Source organism: Heterocephalus glaber, unplaced genomic scaffold (genome assembly GCF_053883595.1).
Source record: "Heterocephalus glaber isolate CG9 unplaced genomic scaffold, H.glaber_assembly_v1.0 deba00001504, whole genome shotgun sequence".
Classification (NCBI taxonomy): Eukaryota; Metazoa; Chordata; class Mammalia; order Rodentia; family Bathyergidae; genus Heterocephalus; species Heterocephalus glaber.
Window position 1 is genome coordinate 45518110 of NW_028258324.1, and position 18603 is coordinate 45536712.

General features: G+C 38.9%; 1 protein-coding gene across 18 annotated transcripts in view; it reads left to right on the forward strand.

The window, feature by feature from the left end:
* LOC101724814 (EGF-like and EMI domain-containing protein 1) overlaps window positions 1-18603 on the forward strand; it is a 634038-nt gene that overhangs the window by 537883 nt on the left and 77552 nt on the right. For all 18 annotated transcript variants that reach the window (XR_015441135.1, XM_087186963.1, XM_087186961.1 and 15 more), the window contains 2 exons: window positions 4285-4419; window positions 8119-8250. Coding sequence is in view for 17 of the 18 variants with exons in the window: in XM_087186963.1 (XP_087043089.1) it covers window positions 4285-4419; window positions 8119-8250 (267 nt within the window). In the remaining variant the exon portion in view is untranslated. The remainder of the gene's footprint in view (window positions 1-4284; window positions 4420-8118; window positions 8251-18603) is intronic.

Genomic DNA, 18603 nt, shown 5'->3' on the forward strand with positions numbered 1-18603 from the left:
TAAATTAATGGGTAACCCTGAGATGATATAAGGTTGAATGGTGCCCTGATTACCATCTTGGTCCCTCCAGGTCAGATCTTTGGCACTTTGTTTAGGATTTTGACTCTGCCCTATACCCTTGAGATGGGTGAGGGTGTCCTTCAATGGCCACGCCTGAGGCCAATCCTCTCCCTTTATGATAGTTACATCGGCACCAGTGTCGACCAACCCAGAAAACTGTCTCCCATCTAACCACAAGGTCAAGAGAGGCTTTTGTGCTGAAAGTACCTCCGACCAGTAGACATCAGATGAGCCGAAACCCTGGCTGCCTCGGGCGTTTTTAAGAGCCTTATTAGAGGTGGAGAGAAGGGGAAGGAGTAACAATTGGGCAAACCTTTGGTCTGATTGAATGGTATTAATAACTTTGGGGGAAGAAACCATAACTTTAATTTCCCCAGAGTAGTCACTATCAATCACTCCTGGGTAAACCAGCAGTCCATTCATGGTACTGCTGCTTCGGCCTATTACGAGGCCAAAGGTCTCCTTAGGTAAGGGTCCAAAGACTCCCGTAGCAAGGGCCTGAACTCCCATTTCTGGGGTTAATACTGTGTGGGTGGTGGCACTGAGGTCCAATCCGGCACTTCCTTTTGTGGCTCTGACGAGGTCTGAAATGGATTGCTGTTTATTGGAGCAAAATTGAGCGCCCCGTAAATTTGTTTGGAATTGGGGGCCCGGGGCTGGCCCCCTTTCCCGTTTCCCGAATTCAAACCCTGGAGAGGGGGGAGGGGTCGACCTTGGGCATCAGTCTTGGATCGGCACTCACTCGCCCAATGCCTCCCCCGATTGCATCGGGGGCAGGGCCCTGGGGGCGGAGCGTCGGGGCCCTGCATTTTAGCGGTCGGGCATTCTCTAGCAAAATGGCCGATGGCCCCACACCGGAAGCATTTATTGCCGACGTGGCGTTGTAAGAATTGTTTGACTGTGAAGCCTTGCATGGCGGCCGCCATGGCAAGGCCCTGTTGGTAGGCGGCCCCAATCTCAGAACAAAGGCGAATGTAGCCGGAAAGGTCAGTTTTCTTTTTATAGGGGCGGATAGCGGCCTGACAGGCGGCATTGGCGTTCTCAAAAGCAAGCTGTTTAACAAAATCTGTCCCTGTCTCCGCGCTCCCAAAAATCCGGCCTGCCGCCGTGAGAAGGCGGTGGACAAAGTCCGCAAATGGCTCGTCTGGGCCCTGCCGAATGTTAGTGAGGGAGGCACTCACGTCTCCTTTGGAGGGGAGCTTTTTCCAGGCCCTAGTGGCGGCGGTCTGAATCTGGGCATATAACCCCGCATCAAATTGTATTTGTTGGTCGTTGGCGGCGTAGGCCCCCTCCCCAAGGAGCATGTCAAGCACCCATCCATTCCCCGCCTGAGCATTGCGCCTAGCAGTTTCTCGGCAATTTTTAACATATTTAGATTTCCATAATAAATAATCACCTCCTGTAAGGGTGGCGCGGGCCAGAGTCTGCCAATCAATTGGGGTGAGCCAATTTTCTGCCACCGATTCTAAAATAGCCATGGTGTAAGGTGCAGTGGCCCCATATTGAGCTGCAGCCGTTTTAAATTTTTTAATGACCTTAAAATCAAAACCACTGTGGTGTCTTCACGCCTGTCTCTGTGCGTCAGTAGTTTTAGTTACGGGAAAGGCTTCCGCATTTTTAAGTTTCAGGGATACTCCCGACCCGGATGGCACCCTAGGGGCCGCCCCTCTAACGGGGGGTCGTGGCTTAAGTTTGTCTTCTCTACGGACATTTTTATGGGCTTTGCCTGTTCTTAAGCCTTCAAGCTGGGTAATAAGTTCTTGGTGTTCCTTTTCTAACCTTATCTGTTCTTTTAGAAATTCTATTTTGTCCCGGAGTTCCTTTTGGGGATCAACAACAGGACATGCCAGAGTGGGAGTGTCGGGGCCTGAAGAGATATAAGGAGGGGGATATCCGGAGTCGCCCCACAATGCTCCCCCCGCGGGCTCCTCCGACCCGGAGCCCTCTTGGGGCGGATCTGGGGGCGGAGGCGGGCCACGATAGGCTTGAAGGGAGGGATATAGGGGCGGAACCTTCCGCGAGGGTGGGGCTGTCCTAGAGGCGGTGGCGGAAAGCAAGGAAGCAGGGGTTCGGCGAGGCCCTGCCCTACAGGGCTTGGCAGGGTTCGTGGCCGTTTGGGGTTGGTCCGAAGGGACGTCATGTCCGTCGGGGGCGGGATCGTCGTCACTGTCAAAGGACATCAAGTCCTCTTCTTCGTCTGGCGAGGAAGGCGTGGCCTTAACTGGCCTGGGTCCCGGCGCCATATTGGCGTCCCGGGGAACTGCGTCAGTGTCACCAGCGGGTGTCAGCTCCTCACCACTACGGAGGGCTACCTCCCCAACCTGTATAGCCTGAGCTACCAGTGGATCCCTTGCTTTTTGGGAAATAATATCATTAATCAAATTCCAATATGAGAACGCCGCAATCGGGACCTTCCCGGGTCCGCAAGTGGCATAATAATCCTGGAGAGCCTCCCCCACCTTTTTCCATCTCTCTTCGTCAATGGTTCCCTCAGCAGGGAACCAGGGACAGAGATGTTTAATAAAATCAAAAAATTTCAGCAATTGTTTGACTGTAACCTTTACCCCTCGTGCCTGTAATGTCTTCTTGAGACCTTGCACAAACAGTTCGTGCTGACTAATGCCCTGTCCCATAATCGCTGCTCAACTTACCGAGGTGCAAAAAGACGGCAGGTCCACGTCAATCGCAAGCCTCTTCTATGTCGAGTATGCTCTTTGTTCCTCAATCTTAATCTTAGGGCCCCTGAGCAGCGTCCTTCACTGGATCCCCCGTTCTCTGGCCCCACGTTGGGCGCCACTTGTCCCGGCCCGCGGGTAAGTCAACGGAGACCCTAGAGGGGGAGCGAGGATGAGAGGGGACAGGGGACACGAGAGATGGAGACAAGACAGGTTTCTGATCAAGTCTCGTTTATTGCAGAAGCTGTTACAACATATATACCGTAGGGCTAGAGGGGAGGAGCAAGAGGAGGGTACTGGGGCTACTTCCTTGTTGCCGGGTAGATTTGTAGCAGGCCCGGATATGTCCGTAAAAGGCACTCAAGATTTCCAGCGGGGGGGGGGGGCAGGGCCCCCTACATGCAAGGATCAAATTTCCAAATAAGGGCACAATCTGAGGTACTGAGAATTAGGAAATCAGGGATCCAATTCAGGGAGAATATTCTGGAATGAGCAAGAAGAGAACTACATCAAGGCAAATGGTCGACTGTGAGACTGTGGTTTCCGGGTTGAGAAAGGATTCCAAATTATCCAGATTGGACACTTTTAAGTATTAAAAGGTCCTGGAAATAATTGTTTCACTTTAAAGATAGCTCTGGACTCCCTTTGGCAACAAGGACAAGGATCATCCTACATGGTGTGATTATAACCACCACTTTGACTGATCTCTACCAATGCTCCTTCCCATTCTCCAGAAAGTCAAATGGCTTGTTTTATTTTCTGCAAGCAGTTTTCTATAGCAAAGCCTATTAGGGCACACAAAACAATTGCCTTGAGCCTGGAGGGAATTTGAAAGTATCTTTCATTTGATAACTCCCTGGAACATTTATAATGGGGAACAACAAAATTGTCAGAAGTACATTTTGGAAAGGGAATTGAATTAATCAAGAAGCTCTTCAAAGAGACTAATACAAGTATGTTCTCTTAAAAGCAAAGGTGAAACATTTTCAAATTAGAATTCTGATGCTACCATCCCTAAAACTCAGTGGCATGGGAAAAATAAGAAAGGGAGGGAAAACACCATTTCAAAGATGTGGTCAAGATAATGCTGCTGTCACCAGTGAAAGAGTTGTGTTATCTGCATGATGTAAAATTATTTCCAATTGTCATGTAATGAACGGGGGTGAAAACAATGGAGAGCCTTCACATAAATGCTTGTCCATCGCCTTGGTCCTGCAGCAGGATGGCTATGAGACCTGGCAGCCATAGCAGTCCTTTGAGAATATTAGCTATAGGCACCAATGGAGCCCATTGAGAAGCAATTTCTCTCCCGGAAGCACCAAAGCCTTTTAAGTAATTCAGGCTTCATTGTTCACATCCAGTTGCCAAAAAGCAAATGAATTGCCTGATTTGAAAGACATTTCTTTCTTTCTTTCTTTTTTGGCAGTTAGGATGATCCCCTTGTTTTCCTTATAATCAGGCCCTACAGAACGACGTGCCTGTGCACTAACAATTTAAAATAAAGAAAGCATGATTTTCAGGTGACCAGTTTGCCTCAATCTGCTTGCAGACTGTCCCAAGGGGGTCTACGGAGCTGGCTGCTCTTCTGAATGTCAGTGTGTGGAGGAGAACACCCTGGAATGCAGTGCCAAAAATGGTAGTTGCACGTGCAAATATGGTTACCAAGGCAACAGATGCCAGAAAGGTAAAATCTGATGATAGATTTTCTTTCTTCTCTAATAATAATGCTCAGTCGTTGTTCAGCATCATATTGTCATTTATTAGTCAAACTATTAATGTTCCCAGGAGGTGGGTATGCTTTATTAATCCCCTATTTATAGGTGAGGAAACTGAGACATAGAGGAAGTTATTTAAAGTTATTTAACCTTGTCTCTGCTTGCTAGCTTGAACAAGGGAAGAAAGATCACAAACCAGAGAACCTTTTCTGAAAAAGATTAAAGGTAGACAATCGCTTCTTTGAACTGAACTAATCAACCAAATCACTGCTAGTTTCCAGAATTAGAGATTTTTTCTCTTTATATCTAAAAATTGATCAAATAAATACAATTCAAAGCTACTTAGACACAGATAATTTTAATATGGTTATCAATACTGTACTTTCTCAAATTTCTAGATATTATATAATTTTAAAATATATAATTTTAAAATATTATATAATTATACAATAACTATATATAATATATATAAATATAATATATATAATAAATATATATAATAAAATATATAATTTAAAATTATATAATTTTAAAGTAAATATATAGAGAAGCTTATATATAGTATGACTCTAATTATAAGGAATATATAAATATATGCATGTAGTTGCACATAAAATTTGGAAAACTGTGTTACAAGATGTCAGTAATGCTGCCCCTGTCTTGTAGACTCAAAGTACTCCTCTAAGTTTTCAGAAAGTCTCTCATCATTTTTTTTTACCAAATCTTATCTGTAGCACCCTATTTAAGATTTCAAGTTGCAAGTTTTTCTGAACTTTTTCTTTTTCTATAGTACTTGTCATCTTCTAGCATATCACATAGCTCGAATTACGTTCTTTTAATTATTTTTAAATATCTAATACTTATTACCTGACCTATCCTTCTAGAATCTGAACTTCATTTGGGAAGGATATCTGTACTTCCCTGGAGTATACTACAACCTTCCTGGCATAGATATTTTTCAGGAAATGTTTTTTTAAATCAATCTATAAATGTGTATGGTTCATTTTTTTTTTACCATCTATACGTTTTTCTTATGTTATCATGTATATCACCTTAATAACTAGTCACTATTTTATTCAGGGAAAATTATCAAAACATTTTTCTCTTTCATACAAAATACTAAGTAGAGAACAAATAAAGTTATCTTAACTGATGGCAATTTACGACACTTTTGCAATGCTTCAAAGGGCAATCTGGTTTAAAATAAGAAGAAGCTGGTTTGAAAGGGAGCTGTCATCCTCAGTCCACGTGCAGAGACAGACACTGAGACTGGAAGTTGTCTTTGACACTCTTTTGTCTTCATCTGCTCCTTCCATCACCATCTTCTGCATCTGCAAGGCTTTTCTGGAGCTGAATGAAAGATGGAGTGTGACTATTCTAGGTTGTCCTCTCCAGATGGACTTAGAGCCTGTGAGTGGTGATGTCCATATAGATCTGATGGAGACTGAGCTATGTAGGTAGCCAAATGGCGAATTTCTGTGAAGTAAGGGGAGATGCTTGAGAAAACACTAGGCTGAGATGATGCGAATCTGTTTAATATGGTCTGAGAGTGGGTCTTACACCACTCACTATGTCTCTTGTACCAGCTGATTTTTAAGCCTAGAGTTGGCCCTTTTTAATCTCCCCACTGGAGAAGTCATTCCCTGGAAATCAGAGCAGAAGGAGATAATTCCATATCCACACACCTAGGTAAATTTAATTTATTCTGGTAACATTTTCTTAAAGCAGCGGCTGAATATACTTTATTGGGAAATGCTTCTGAGATTCCCACTGTGAAAGAAAATGAGTTGAAAGTATATGTAAATCAGCAAAATAGAGAGGTCACCATAATCACTGGAAAATATATTATTTTTCAATCAGATAACTTTGTCCAATTCTGGTATTTTTGTCTAGCCACAAAATGAAATTATGAATCAGGCTGGAGTGGGTGAATGGTCTCGCCATCATGATTGGCAGTTGAAATCAAGGCAAAAAGAGCTCTTTTAGAGTTGTGCGTGATGAAAATCAGGCCTCTTTTTTTTTTTTTTTTTCTCCTTTTAAAAAGAGTGAAGGAGCCCAAGTGCTCCGAGAGCTAGACATATCCTTAAAAACCTTAACTCCAGATCAGTGTCTAGATTGCAGATGAATAGTTAATTACAGACTTCAAATTGTTTCAATGGCACTAATGAACAGCACTCTCCACAATCAACACCAGACCTTATTTAGCTTATGAGGAATGACTTCAAAGAACAGAAGAGCTGGTTTCTGCAACTAACCTGTGATATAGAAAAAAAAAAGTGATTCTTTAAAAGGCAGACAGTGCCTTTGGTGTGTGTTGCTTAGAATGTAGCCTGGGGTATTTTGGACTCCACATGCAGGCAGACCTTTGAGTCAGAAGATCCTGTGGTTCAGCCGAGACCCTGATGTTCACATAAGGAGGTCTATGAGACAACCATGCCATATAAGAAAGAAAGAGTTTTGTTAAAGTAGTTCTACATCAGATGAACTTCAAAAATCGAACTCTGGTGGTTCTCTACAAGGAGGTTAATTGACTTGCAAGGTGCTGAGTGCCTGGCCTTATTGACTAAGTTGGGTGTAGTGCTAAGAGCACCACTTTCAGAAGATAGAGGATCCAGGTTCAGCTTTGTGATGTACTGTAAGTCACTCGACCTCTCAGTGCCTCATGTAAAAAAGGAAATGAGGTTGTCATAGGAGAATTTTCATGGAAATATGAGCTAATTTACATAAAGTTCTTGACACACAGTAAAAGATCAACAAATCAGATATAAACATCCTGGAAAATGTAATAATTCTGTTATTCAGTGACTCTGTCCAATACAAAAGATTCATAACACTCTAACTTGATTTGATATAACTTTCTACAACTACCATACTTTTGGGAAAGTTACATCATTTTCTCAGTGTTGAAGAAATGCTTTCCAGGGCCGGGGATTTAGCTCAGTGGTTTCGCCGCCTGCTGTGCAAGCTGAAGGACCCGAGTTCGATCCCTGGTACCAAAAAACAAAAAGAAATGCTTTCCACCAAATTTCCTTTCGGAGTAGTTTTGATGATCAGATATATACTAAAACCTCTACCTGAGCCCTGCCCTGTCATCTGTCCTTTGCTAGTTCAAAAGATAGTCAATAAAGTATTGCATAATTTCTCCTTTGCCACCGTATGAATTGTACACTTTCATAATGCTCACCACCTACAAACCTCTGGCATGATTAGTGTGGCTTAGATAAAAAAGTGAAGACTGGAAGAAAGGATTTAGGCAAGTGTTTGGGGACAACTTCTTGAGCACCATCCCTCCTGGGATTCCTTTACAAATTACATCTCATTTTCATGTTTTGTTCTGTGCAATTGCTTCCAAAGATATATATCAAAATTGCTTCCATTGTTACTGTCTGAAAAACCACATTTTCAGCAAAAAGCCAACCACTGTATCTGTGTTTCCAAAGTGACAAGATATAGCATCATGTTGATTTCTTCAGGGAATATTTTTAGAAGTGTTATAAATCCTCAGAGGCTACTAGAATATTTCTTTCTTTGTAGCTCAGACATACACACACACACGCACGCACAATTTGCCAACTCACTTAGGCAACAGCAGAAATCTGGGGCTGTCTTGACTGTCTTGAGCTTCACTACAAGTCTGAGCTCTTTTCTTTCTGGCTTTATTTTGCCAGCCTGCCCTGAGGGCCTCTGGGGACCAGAATGTCGCTTCTCTTGTGGATCCTGTGAGAATGGAGGTCACTGCAACAAAAAAACTGGCAACTGTGACTGCCCTCCTGGTTACACAGGAAAATCCTGTGCCTTGCGTAAGTAAGAAACCTAGAAAGGATAAGCATCAATCAATAAAATGGTTAGCTTTATAAATCCTTATTCACCTACCTGATATGCAAAGCATTGTTATATTGGCATATATTTTGACAATCTGTTGTGCAACGAGCCACTTCAATCCTCTGTGGTTTCAAACAATGATTTATCATTTCTCTTGATTCTGTGGTTGACAAGATGGGTTTTTCATGTGGAATCTCATGGCTCTTTTGTCAGGGTGACTTTCTGGGAATAGACTACGCTTGCCTGGCTTCTCAACCAGGGAACCTGGCTTTCCCCCTGCACAGCATTCTACATGGTTAGCTTGGGTTTCCCCACAGCATAGCAGTTTTGGGACAATTTTCTAAGTGAGAGCATTCCAACTGCATGAGAACAGAAACCACAAGATGTCAAAAAGCCTAGCTTTGGAAACCATAGACTATCACTTCCACCACATTCTGCTGGTTAAAGCAAGTCACAAGGCAAGCCAGATTTGGAAGGAGGAGACAGAGATTCCATTCCCTGATTTAGAAGAGTAGCAAATGTCTTTGCCAAAGACCTGCTGGCTGGGGGATATGATTACAGCCATTTTTGGAACAAATTGACTGTAGTATAGAATTTAAGCTTATTGTGAAAGGATCTTTAAGAAATCCTAGACAGGAATTATTATTCTGCCAGAATAGAAGCATATTATAGACTGCTAAAGAGTGATTAGCTAAATTGAACTTTTTCAAAAAGCCAGTGGGGGGGTGGGGGTGGCGGAAAGCCAGTGGAGCTTACTATCCTACCATGCCCTTTGCTGGTTGTCATTCTTACTTAAACTTATGCTAAGCCTGGCTGTGTTATTGTCTCCATCCACAGTGAGACAGAGTGGCCAGGAAAACTGGAGAGATGTGAGCTGGATAATGAGGACAATTTTATATGACTATTTCAAATTTGTCTAATACAGATTAGCAAGAGTCTGGTGTTTGTGATTGTCTCTCATTTTATATAGGTGAACTGAGTAGCAATCTGAATTAGCTTACAGTGCTTAGGACTTCCTGTAAGCCAGCAAACAACTAAAATCAGAAACATAAACCACAAATATAAAAGACAACAGAGAGAAAGTATTTAGCACATAGCTAACCATCTGATCATTTTGGGAAATACATTACTGTAGTCCCTAAGGATAACCCTCAAGCAAAACTGATAGGATAAGGTCTTTGCCTGAAAGTTTTTCCATATATAAGTATATAGTTTTTATTTCAGGACAGGCATTCTGGCACTGTTGACAATCATTTCAAATAGTATAAAAGTTCGCTAGAGCAGCTGTCAACTGTCCCTTAACCTACTCATTTGTTGTAAAAAAAAAAGCTTAAAGGTAAAGGTTTACATATTCAAAATGTACATACTATTTCCACAGGGAAGTGACATTTTCTCTTGTCTAACCAATTTTAATAGAATAATTATTAAGTAAATAATAAAGTTTACATTGTTTGACTTGTTCAGGGATACAAATAGGTTGTTTAAAAACAAGTAAAGAAAAATCAATAGCATTCCTGTATACGAGTAACAAACTCACTGAGAGAGAAATTAGGGAAACAACACCTTTCACATTAGCATTAAAAAAAATGAGATACTTATGAATCAATCTAAGAAAAGAAGTGAAAGACCTTTATATTGAAAACTACAGTACACTGAAAAAGGAGATCAAATATGATACCAGAAAATGGAAAGATATCTCCTGTTCATGGATAGGCAGAAAAAAATATAGTGAGAATGGCCATACTTCCAAAACTGTTATACAGATTTAATGCAATCCTGATCTAAATACCAATAGCATTCCTCACAGAACTAGAGAAAAGAATCCTAAAATTCATATGGAATCAGAAGAAACCTAGAATCATAAAAGCAATTCTGGGCAACAAAGGCGAGGCAGGGGGGATCACAATATTTAATTTGAAGTTATACTACAAAGCAACTGTGATAAGAACAGCATGATACTGGCAAAAAAAAAAAAAAAAAAAAAAAAACAGACTCAATGATCAGCGGAACAGAATAGAAGATGCAGAAACAACAAGTACACTCAGCCACCCTTTGATGAAAGAGCCAAACACCTTCACTAGACAAAAGATAGCCTCTTTAATAAAAAGTGCTGGGAAAACTGGCTTGCCACATTCTGAAGATTAAACCTAGTCACATATCTCTTACTATGCACTCAAGAAAAAAGGAAAATGAGTCAAAGATCTAAATAATAAAACAGAAACAATTTGCTGTAAGATAGAATAGGTAGAACTTGTGAAGACATCGATGTAGGCAAAGACCTTATGAATAAACCCTAATCACAGAGGAAATATCACAAAGAATCAACAACTGGGATCTGATCTTACTAAAAAGCTTTTGCACAGCAAAAGATACCACCAAAAGAGTGAAGAGACAATTCACAGAATAGGAAAAAAAAATTGCCAGCTACTTCTCAGACAAAGGGCTATTATTTAGAATATATAAAGAACTCAAAAAAATTTAAATCCCCCAAATTTAAAAACCCAATCCAAAAATGGGCATCTGAAAATAAATAGACCCTTCTCATATGAAGAAGTACAAATGACAAATAAATGTATAAAAAGATGTTCAACATCTGGTCATTCGAGAAATGCAAATTAAAACAACACTGAAATTCTGTCTCCAGAATTTCTATCATAAAGAAATCAACCAATAACAAAGGCTGGTGAGGCTGTGGGGAAAAAGAAACCCTACTCTGCTGTTCATGGGAGTGTAAAATGATATAACTACTATGGAAATCAGTATGGAGATTCCTCAAAAAACTAAACTAGTGGTTCCATTTGACCCAGATATTATCCTTCTAGGTATCATCTCGAAAGAGTTAAAAGCATCATACCATAGTGATATATGCATACCCATGTTTATAATAGTACAATTTATGATAGCTAAATCTTGGAAACAGTCCATATATCCATTAGCAGACAAATGGATAAAGAAAAGTGGTATTTATATAGAATGGAATACTGCTCTGGCATAAAGGATAAACTTGAGACATTTTAAAGTAAATGAATGCATCTTGAGATCATAATTTTAAGTGTAATAAGTCAGACACACAAGTTTAAATAACACATTGTTTCTTTTGTGTGAGAAACCCAAAGGGTAAATAAGGAACAAAATGGAAGGTCAATATTGGGAAGCAGAAAGAACTTGTTCAAATGGGAAAGGGAACAAGGGAAGGGAAAGGAAGGATAGAAGGAAAGGAAAAGGGATTAAATAAAAGAGAATGGAAGAAAAAAATGGAAACAAAACTTTTGTAAATGTGGAAAAAGAGTTGAAGGGAGGGGAGGGGAATGGGAAAAAAGAAGAATTAAGATATACTATGTGGGGCCGGGGATTTAGCTCAGTGGTTCCGCCGCCTGCCTCAAAAGTGCAAGGACTGGAGTTCAATCCCCGGTACCAAAAAAAAAAAAAGATATATTATGTGCAGGTACAAATTTCCCATGATGAAGGTGATCATTGTGTATGGCAAACATGCACTAATAAAAAATTAAAGCATAAACAAGACAAGCAAAAGATAAATTATTTATTCTTTAAAATATTAATTTTAATGTTTGTGTTATAATTCTTCCATTCTAGGACTTGAAACCCTAGGAGAATATTTTATGACAGTCCTGAGAAATTTTGTGGATGAGTAATATTTATTAAATTTTGTTGGCAATCTTATTATGATACATGCACTGAATTGAATAGAAAAAAAATATTCCCTGACTGCTAGTCCAGTTCAATTTTAGTGTTACATGCTATTTTCTGATTTCACACATAGAAACACAAACAAAAATTATGTAATCTCCATAATAAGATATTTAGGAAAATGAATGGAACTGAATGATAGGACTCATAAACAATGCTACACACATATTTCACAAAGAGTGTGTGTGGTATTTTTTAAAAGGCTTGCATTTAAAGAAAAATGCACATCTTTCTAAATACCCTAGTATAGTGCACTTGGAATTTTAGAATTTAGTTACACTGCATAATGAACTGTAAAATTACTTACAGGCTAAAAAGGTAATATGTTTTTTCTGTTTGTTTGTTTGTTTGTTTGTTTTGGTACTGGGGATCGAACTCGGGTCCTTGCGCTTGTGAGGCAGGTGGCAGAACCACTGAGCTAAATCCCAGGCCCCAAGGTAATATGTTTTACAGAAAGGAGAGACCAAAAAGCTATTTCTAAAGCTACTGGATTTATGTAAATCCCATTGTTTGGAGATTATAAATACACACACTTGGGGAAAAAATTTTGAAGAGGTTTATTTCACTGTTAGAAAACCCTCTGGATTATAGTATTATAGTAGGTTCTCTTATATGCAAGTGTGGCTTTGTGTGTGTGTTTGTGTATGTGTGTGTGTGTGTGTGCACATGTGTGTAGTACAGGCTCAGGAGTGAGGATTTCAAACCCTCACTCATACCCTTGATAGAGAAGTACCATCTCTCTGAAGGGCAGTTTAGCTTTATATCAGGCTTTTTACCAAATAATGAAAAAGTGGTCCCAGCTTTGTCTTTATCCTAACGTTGTTTCTAATACCAAAAGTGCAAAATGGAAACAACCCAATTCTCGACCAGGAAGAGAGTGATTTAAACCAATTATATAATACATCCATAGGTTATTCTGAGACTGTCAAGTTTCATGTTTTGGATGAATGTGCCATGTTGGAAGAGTTGACACTAAATGTTGTATATAGATAATGATACAAATTTGTAAGAACATGTACCCGTGTGTGTGCTTATGTGTGTGTGTATATATATATCAGCAGTTTTCTATAGTGACCATGGCTATCTCTAGGTGGTAGGACTTACTCCTTTATCACCTTTACTTTAATAGTTCTGATGAGATGAAGGGTGGTGACATCATCTTTAAACCAATCCTTGCATACGTATCTGTGTCTGATAGTTGCTTAGTCTTAAATTGTCTGATAGCCTTAAATGTTCCCATAATAGTGAAAGTTTTTCTTCAGTCTTATTGACTTTTAGTCTTTTAAGGCTATTTTCTCCTTTTTGTCCTATTGTGAATGTTAAGCATAGTTCATCAATACTACCAAAATTTAAGAAAGAAACACAAAAAAGAACCTAGTAAGCCTTCTCCGAACACTTCATTTCCCTTTGTTAGGAAATCTCATTTTCTTTTAGTCATTTTGTTCTATCTCTGGTTTGTGTCATATTGGCATGCACCTGAACAAAATGTGCCTATTCAATACTGAAGGAGAAAAAAAAATGGAAAAAAAACGATGTGAGGAAGGAGATACTAATTTCATCATTTGATAAAACTTCATGAAAACCATATTGACTAGAAGTCTAACCTTTCCTCAGTGAGAAGTTGGAAAATGCTTAACAAATGGCTCTCTTAAATATATTTTAAAAACCTGGGTTGTAGCATTTGCCTATTTCTGTGGTATAATAGTCCTACCAATGTGATCTCAAGTGATGTCAAGTCGTTTACAGAATTTCTGAAAATTTAACTCTTAGCTCTCCAAAGATTGTAGTAACGGCCCCACTATACCACTGGCTTGCAGACACTGTACTCCTAATCCACAGAATGACTTCTTAGCCTTTATGTTCTCTTTTGATATTAAGAAGTGATTACTTTCAGGTGGTAGATTTATTCTGCTGTTCCTAAACAGATTACCAGCTTGACCTTTTTGGTTGAATTAACCAAGAAATAGTTCCCATCAACAAAATTTTTGCTATTTAGCTAGACTATTTTGTTTTTGAGATAAAAACCAATTGTGCAGAACTTATGCAAGATTCAAAAAGCAGATGAAACATGTTGAGTTACTTTATGTGGAATTACTTTATGAGGAAGCACAAGCTTGTTAGTCTTTTTCTCCAGAATTCATGTAAAGTTCAGATGTAGAGGCTTCATATATTCCTTTTAACAACATTTTAGCTGTTTTCCACCTTCTACTACCATACCACTATAAATGCCAGTGCTGGCATTTCCTTTATAACACAGCTTTGTGGAAAATAAAAGACAGTTAATATAAAATAGAAGAAAAAGAAGAGAGTACGTGTAAAACAAAATAAGTTAAAGAATTTTAAAAAAAACTTTAGAACAATTAAGTCTTCAGTGTCACCAAACATAACGAGGTGAGATGCAACAAAATGCTTCTCCCTCTTCGAAGCAATTGCAAATCTGATTTTTAAAGTTGCTGTAAAATAAATTGTATTTAAATAATACATCTCCCATCCTTTCCCGCAGTGATATGCATTTCCCTTACCAATCTGGTTCTCAGCAGGCGGTCCAGCCTGATGAAGTATCAGCAAAATGTCAGCTCCCACAGAGAAGCACGACAGAGGCGACACTGAAGCGGTGACAGGCCTTTCAAAAAGCTATTGTGCAAATTCAGTTTTAAAATAGGGATGTGGTTGAGGACTGATGGGCATGTCATTACCAATGCGTTCATCTCCCCATAGTCAGGAAGAATGGAAGGGAGTTGTGGTGCAGCTGATATAAAGCCATTAAGTTGAGTGGTGGTAGATCTGATCTTTAGGAGATTTGTCATCATCTCTGTATTTTCAGAGGGTTAATACTCAAGTTAGCTTTCATTTTTAATACATACTCATTTAATAGGGCTTAACAGCAGCTCTCACCCCTATTCAATCATCCACCACTGTATCTGTTAGCTCATCAAAAACAAAGGTAGTCTTTTGCTTAGTTTATTACCATCATTGACCTATGGACCCGATATACAGTGAAGGCAAAACAGCAGACCACTTATGGGTTGTCATCAGCCTGTTTCCAGATTCATTCTGACAGCTCTCACATGTAACACACGTACTCTGTCACTTAATCTACTACATGCTTCCACATATAACCCACATACTTTAGTCATGCATTCCACCTAGCACCATGTGGACCTGTTGGCCATTGCTCTTTCCTCTAATAAGTATTTTACTTCCATTTTTATTGCTCATCAGAATTCTTCAAGAAATTTTATTTTCAGTATATGTAAACAAACCAAAACAAAAAACCCTTTTCTTCCAAAGCATTGCTGAACAGAATGTATCATAATTATTTATTTATACATGATTAAGGCTGTTTATCATTCATTTTTATTCTCCCCAGATCTTGATTTACAAGAAATGCTCAGTAAAGATTTGTAGATGCAATTAAAAAACATTATTGACAATTTAGCAAAGAAGTTTGGGATTAAATTTTCGTAGAAATCACCCACCAAGAAAAAAAGAGACATGAGAAACACAGTTTATGGTACTGAAAAATATCCAGTGGCTTTTACTGAAAAAATGGAATTGAATTAGTAGTGCTTTTAAGAAGGGGAGAAAAAGGAACCGGTAGCTATGTGTTCAACACTACAGCTTCATCTGTCCCAACTCCCATTCTAAAAGTGCTTTTCAGAAGTTTTCTCAAAGTATTGGAAGGCTAACAATATCAGATAGTGAGGAAGTATTTATGGTTCCTCCCAAGATTCTTGATTTATTTATCTCTATATTTACCTCCAAGGTATGCACTTTAAAATATATAACAAAGCCACCTTAGATAAATTGATAAGTTTCTCTGGCTCTTAGCATTTGTATATAAAAGGAAAAAGATTCAAGTAGGCAATAATATATAATATAGGTCCGGGGATTTAGCTTAGTGGTGCTACCGCCTGACTTGCAATCACAAGGTCTTGAGTTTTATGTATATATATATGTATATATTATATAATTTGATGTGCAGTCAACAATAACACTGTATGATACATATGGACATACACAGTACAGTGATAATATATTACTCAAAGCTCATGCCAAGTTCCAAATCTGTACTATGCTATGTAGTTTTCATCAGATCTTTCACTTAATCTTCAGAACAATCGCATGAATTTGGTACTACTCTACCCTCACTTTATGTAAAAGAAATCCAAATCCAGGAAGAATTAAGTAACTTATCTAAAGTAATGTATTTAGTAATTCAGGCCTAGAGATTCAGTAAAGTACATCCCAAGACTACATGTCTGTGAAATGAAACAATACTTACTACTGACATGATAGTTAACTTCTTGTAAAACTGAAAGACAATAAAGAAAATTTTTTCATCAAAAAGATTCCATGAAAGAACCTAAGTAGTCACAAAGTTCAATGAATGTTACTCTCTTTTGGGCCCTACATTTGTAGGCTGCAAAAAAGTTTGACAGAGCCAAAGGTGTTAAAATGCTAAGTGCTTTAAAATCCATGCTCAGTTTTGTGATGAAGTGAGGACACTTTTGTTTATCTTGTGCTGTATGCTCTACCTATAGCAGAGCCTAAGTCGCCTACTGTAGCACACTAGTAATGAGAGCCCTAAGTAGGGCTTTGATGCCAGCCAGTGTACCTGCCTGTTTAGAGGGACAGGGCCTGACAACAGATGCTATAAATCAGAAGCTGGTTATAAATCGGCTTCTTCATCTAATGTAAATAACAACCCAAGGAATTTTCCCTACATTTTGCAGATGCTGAGTGGTCCCAGTCCTCTTTGTTTTTATAGGACTTCCTAATCTTAACTGTGTTAAAAATGCTCTTTGTGTGTTGGGAAATGAAGCTGGCTAGCTACCTCCAGTAATCCTTAATTACTCTTGCTGCTTGCTTCCAGAGTCCTGAATTGAATATGTGGCAGAGCACAAAATAAATTATTTTTCTATAAAGTGAGTCTTCCAGAAGTTTCACCCTCTAATACACACACCTTTCATATAGATATAAATACAGATCTTTTGTGTGTGTTTTTAGTTGGATTTATGGTCTACCGTGTCTTGCAATTTTTACCTACCCAAGACTGAATAAATGTTTTTACTTTTTAGCCTGTATTCATTCTACTACTATAATTTTCTAGTAATCTAATATAAAGACCAGTCTGACATGTAGATCTCTTTTAATTTGTTTTGGGTTTTGTTATTGTTGTTTTAGTATTGCTTGTGTACCTAAATATCATTGCTTCTTTTGTAAGCAAGGATCTTAAAAGGGTTCATATGGTGTACATTGTTCTGAGAATTTTGCACAATGCATTGAAGGTGAATTAAGGTCCCAGGTCATAACACTAATCAGATTTTAACTTTGTTATTGTCTATTGAGACTTCCATGGCTATACTATTTGCTAGGTGTTATGTAGAATACTAAAAAGATAAGACATCTTATCTTCAAGGTTTCATTCACAATTTAATGAATAAGAAAGTTGTATAAATCACTTATTTTATGATACTGTAAAAGAAGATAAGATTCTAGATGTGTGATAGGAGGCTAAGATCATTTCCACTGGGGATAGTCCCTGAAGACTTGCTTGAAAAGGTGAGATATCAGCTAAACCAAATTGTGAAGGGTGGACAGGTATAAAATTCATCTCAAGTAGGGCTACTAGGATGAGCCAAGACCAAAAGTTGTGAAATAATGTTCACATTAGGATCTGACTGCATTAGGTTGCAGGTGTGATGACAGATGGAAGTAAAAAGAATAGCACAAGAGCTCATTGTTGAAAAGCCCCAGATCACACATTAGCAAATTCAGACCTTGTTTTCATTTTGGAAGGAATAAGAAATTCTAAAGAGGTAAAGAAAATGTAAAATTTTAAAGGAGTAATGAGTATAATCTCAGCTGTATTATTCAGACTCATTGTATCACTGCTGTGTCCAGCTTCCCTCTCAATTCATTTTTCTCTACTTCTGAATGAGTTTCCAGAAACTTACCAAGAATTTTCTAGTTATTCTCATTTTTCTTGCATAATCACGTTTAAAAGTATAGTCTTAGCTTATCAAAAGCTCAATTTAGAGCTTATTTTATTGCCAATTCCAGACCTAACTCAAACTCAAAAACGAAGAAGGGAAAAAGCCTGGACTTCTTCGCTCTAGTCTGTGCTGTGCTCCACTCATTTTCTGGTGCACCCCCCCGGCAGGGCAACCACCGTGGGGCTGGCATCTGGCCTCCAGAGTAGTGTGTGCTCCTGTGCTTTATAGTTGGTAGAAGTGCACTGTAATCCCTCATCTTCAAACATAGGTCGGATACCAGCTTATGAATCTTTCAGTTTCCATTTTCTTGAAGTCTCTTCTGCAAATCAGGCCAACAAAATTTTATATTCTGCTAGCTAGTCTATACTATTTTATCCTTACAATAGTCATGTGAGATGGGTACTACCATTACCACTATTTCCATATCAGAAAACTGAGGCACAGAAAGGTGAAATAACTTGCCCAAGACCACATGATACATAAATGACAGAGTTAGGATGGGCATTCCCATGGATTCATTCCAATGATTGGTCCTAACTACTATGAAACAATGTGTCTGAAAAACAGGAGGGTGGGGGAGGAGATTTTAGTGAATAAATACAGAAAAATAGAAATGATTTAAAA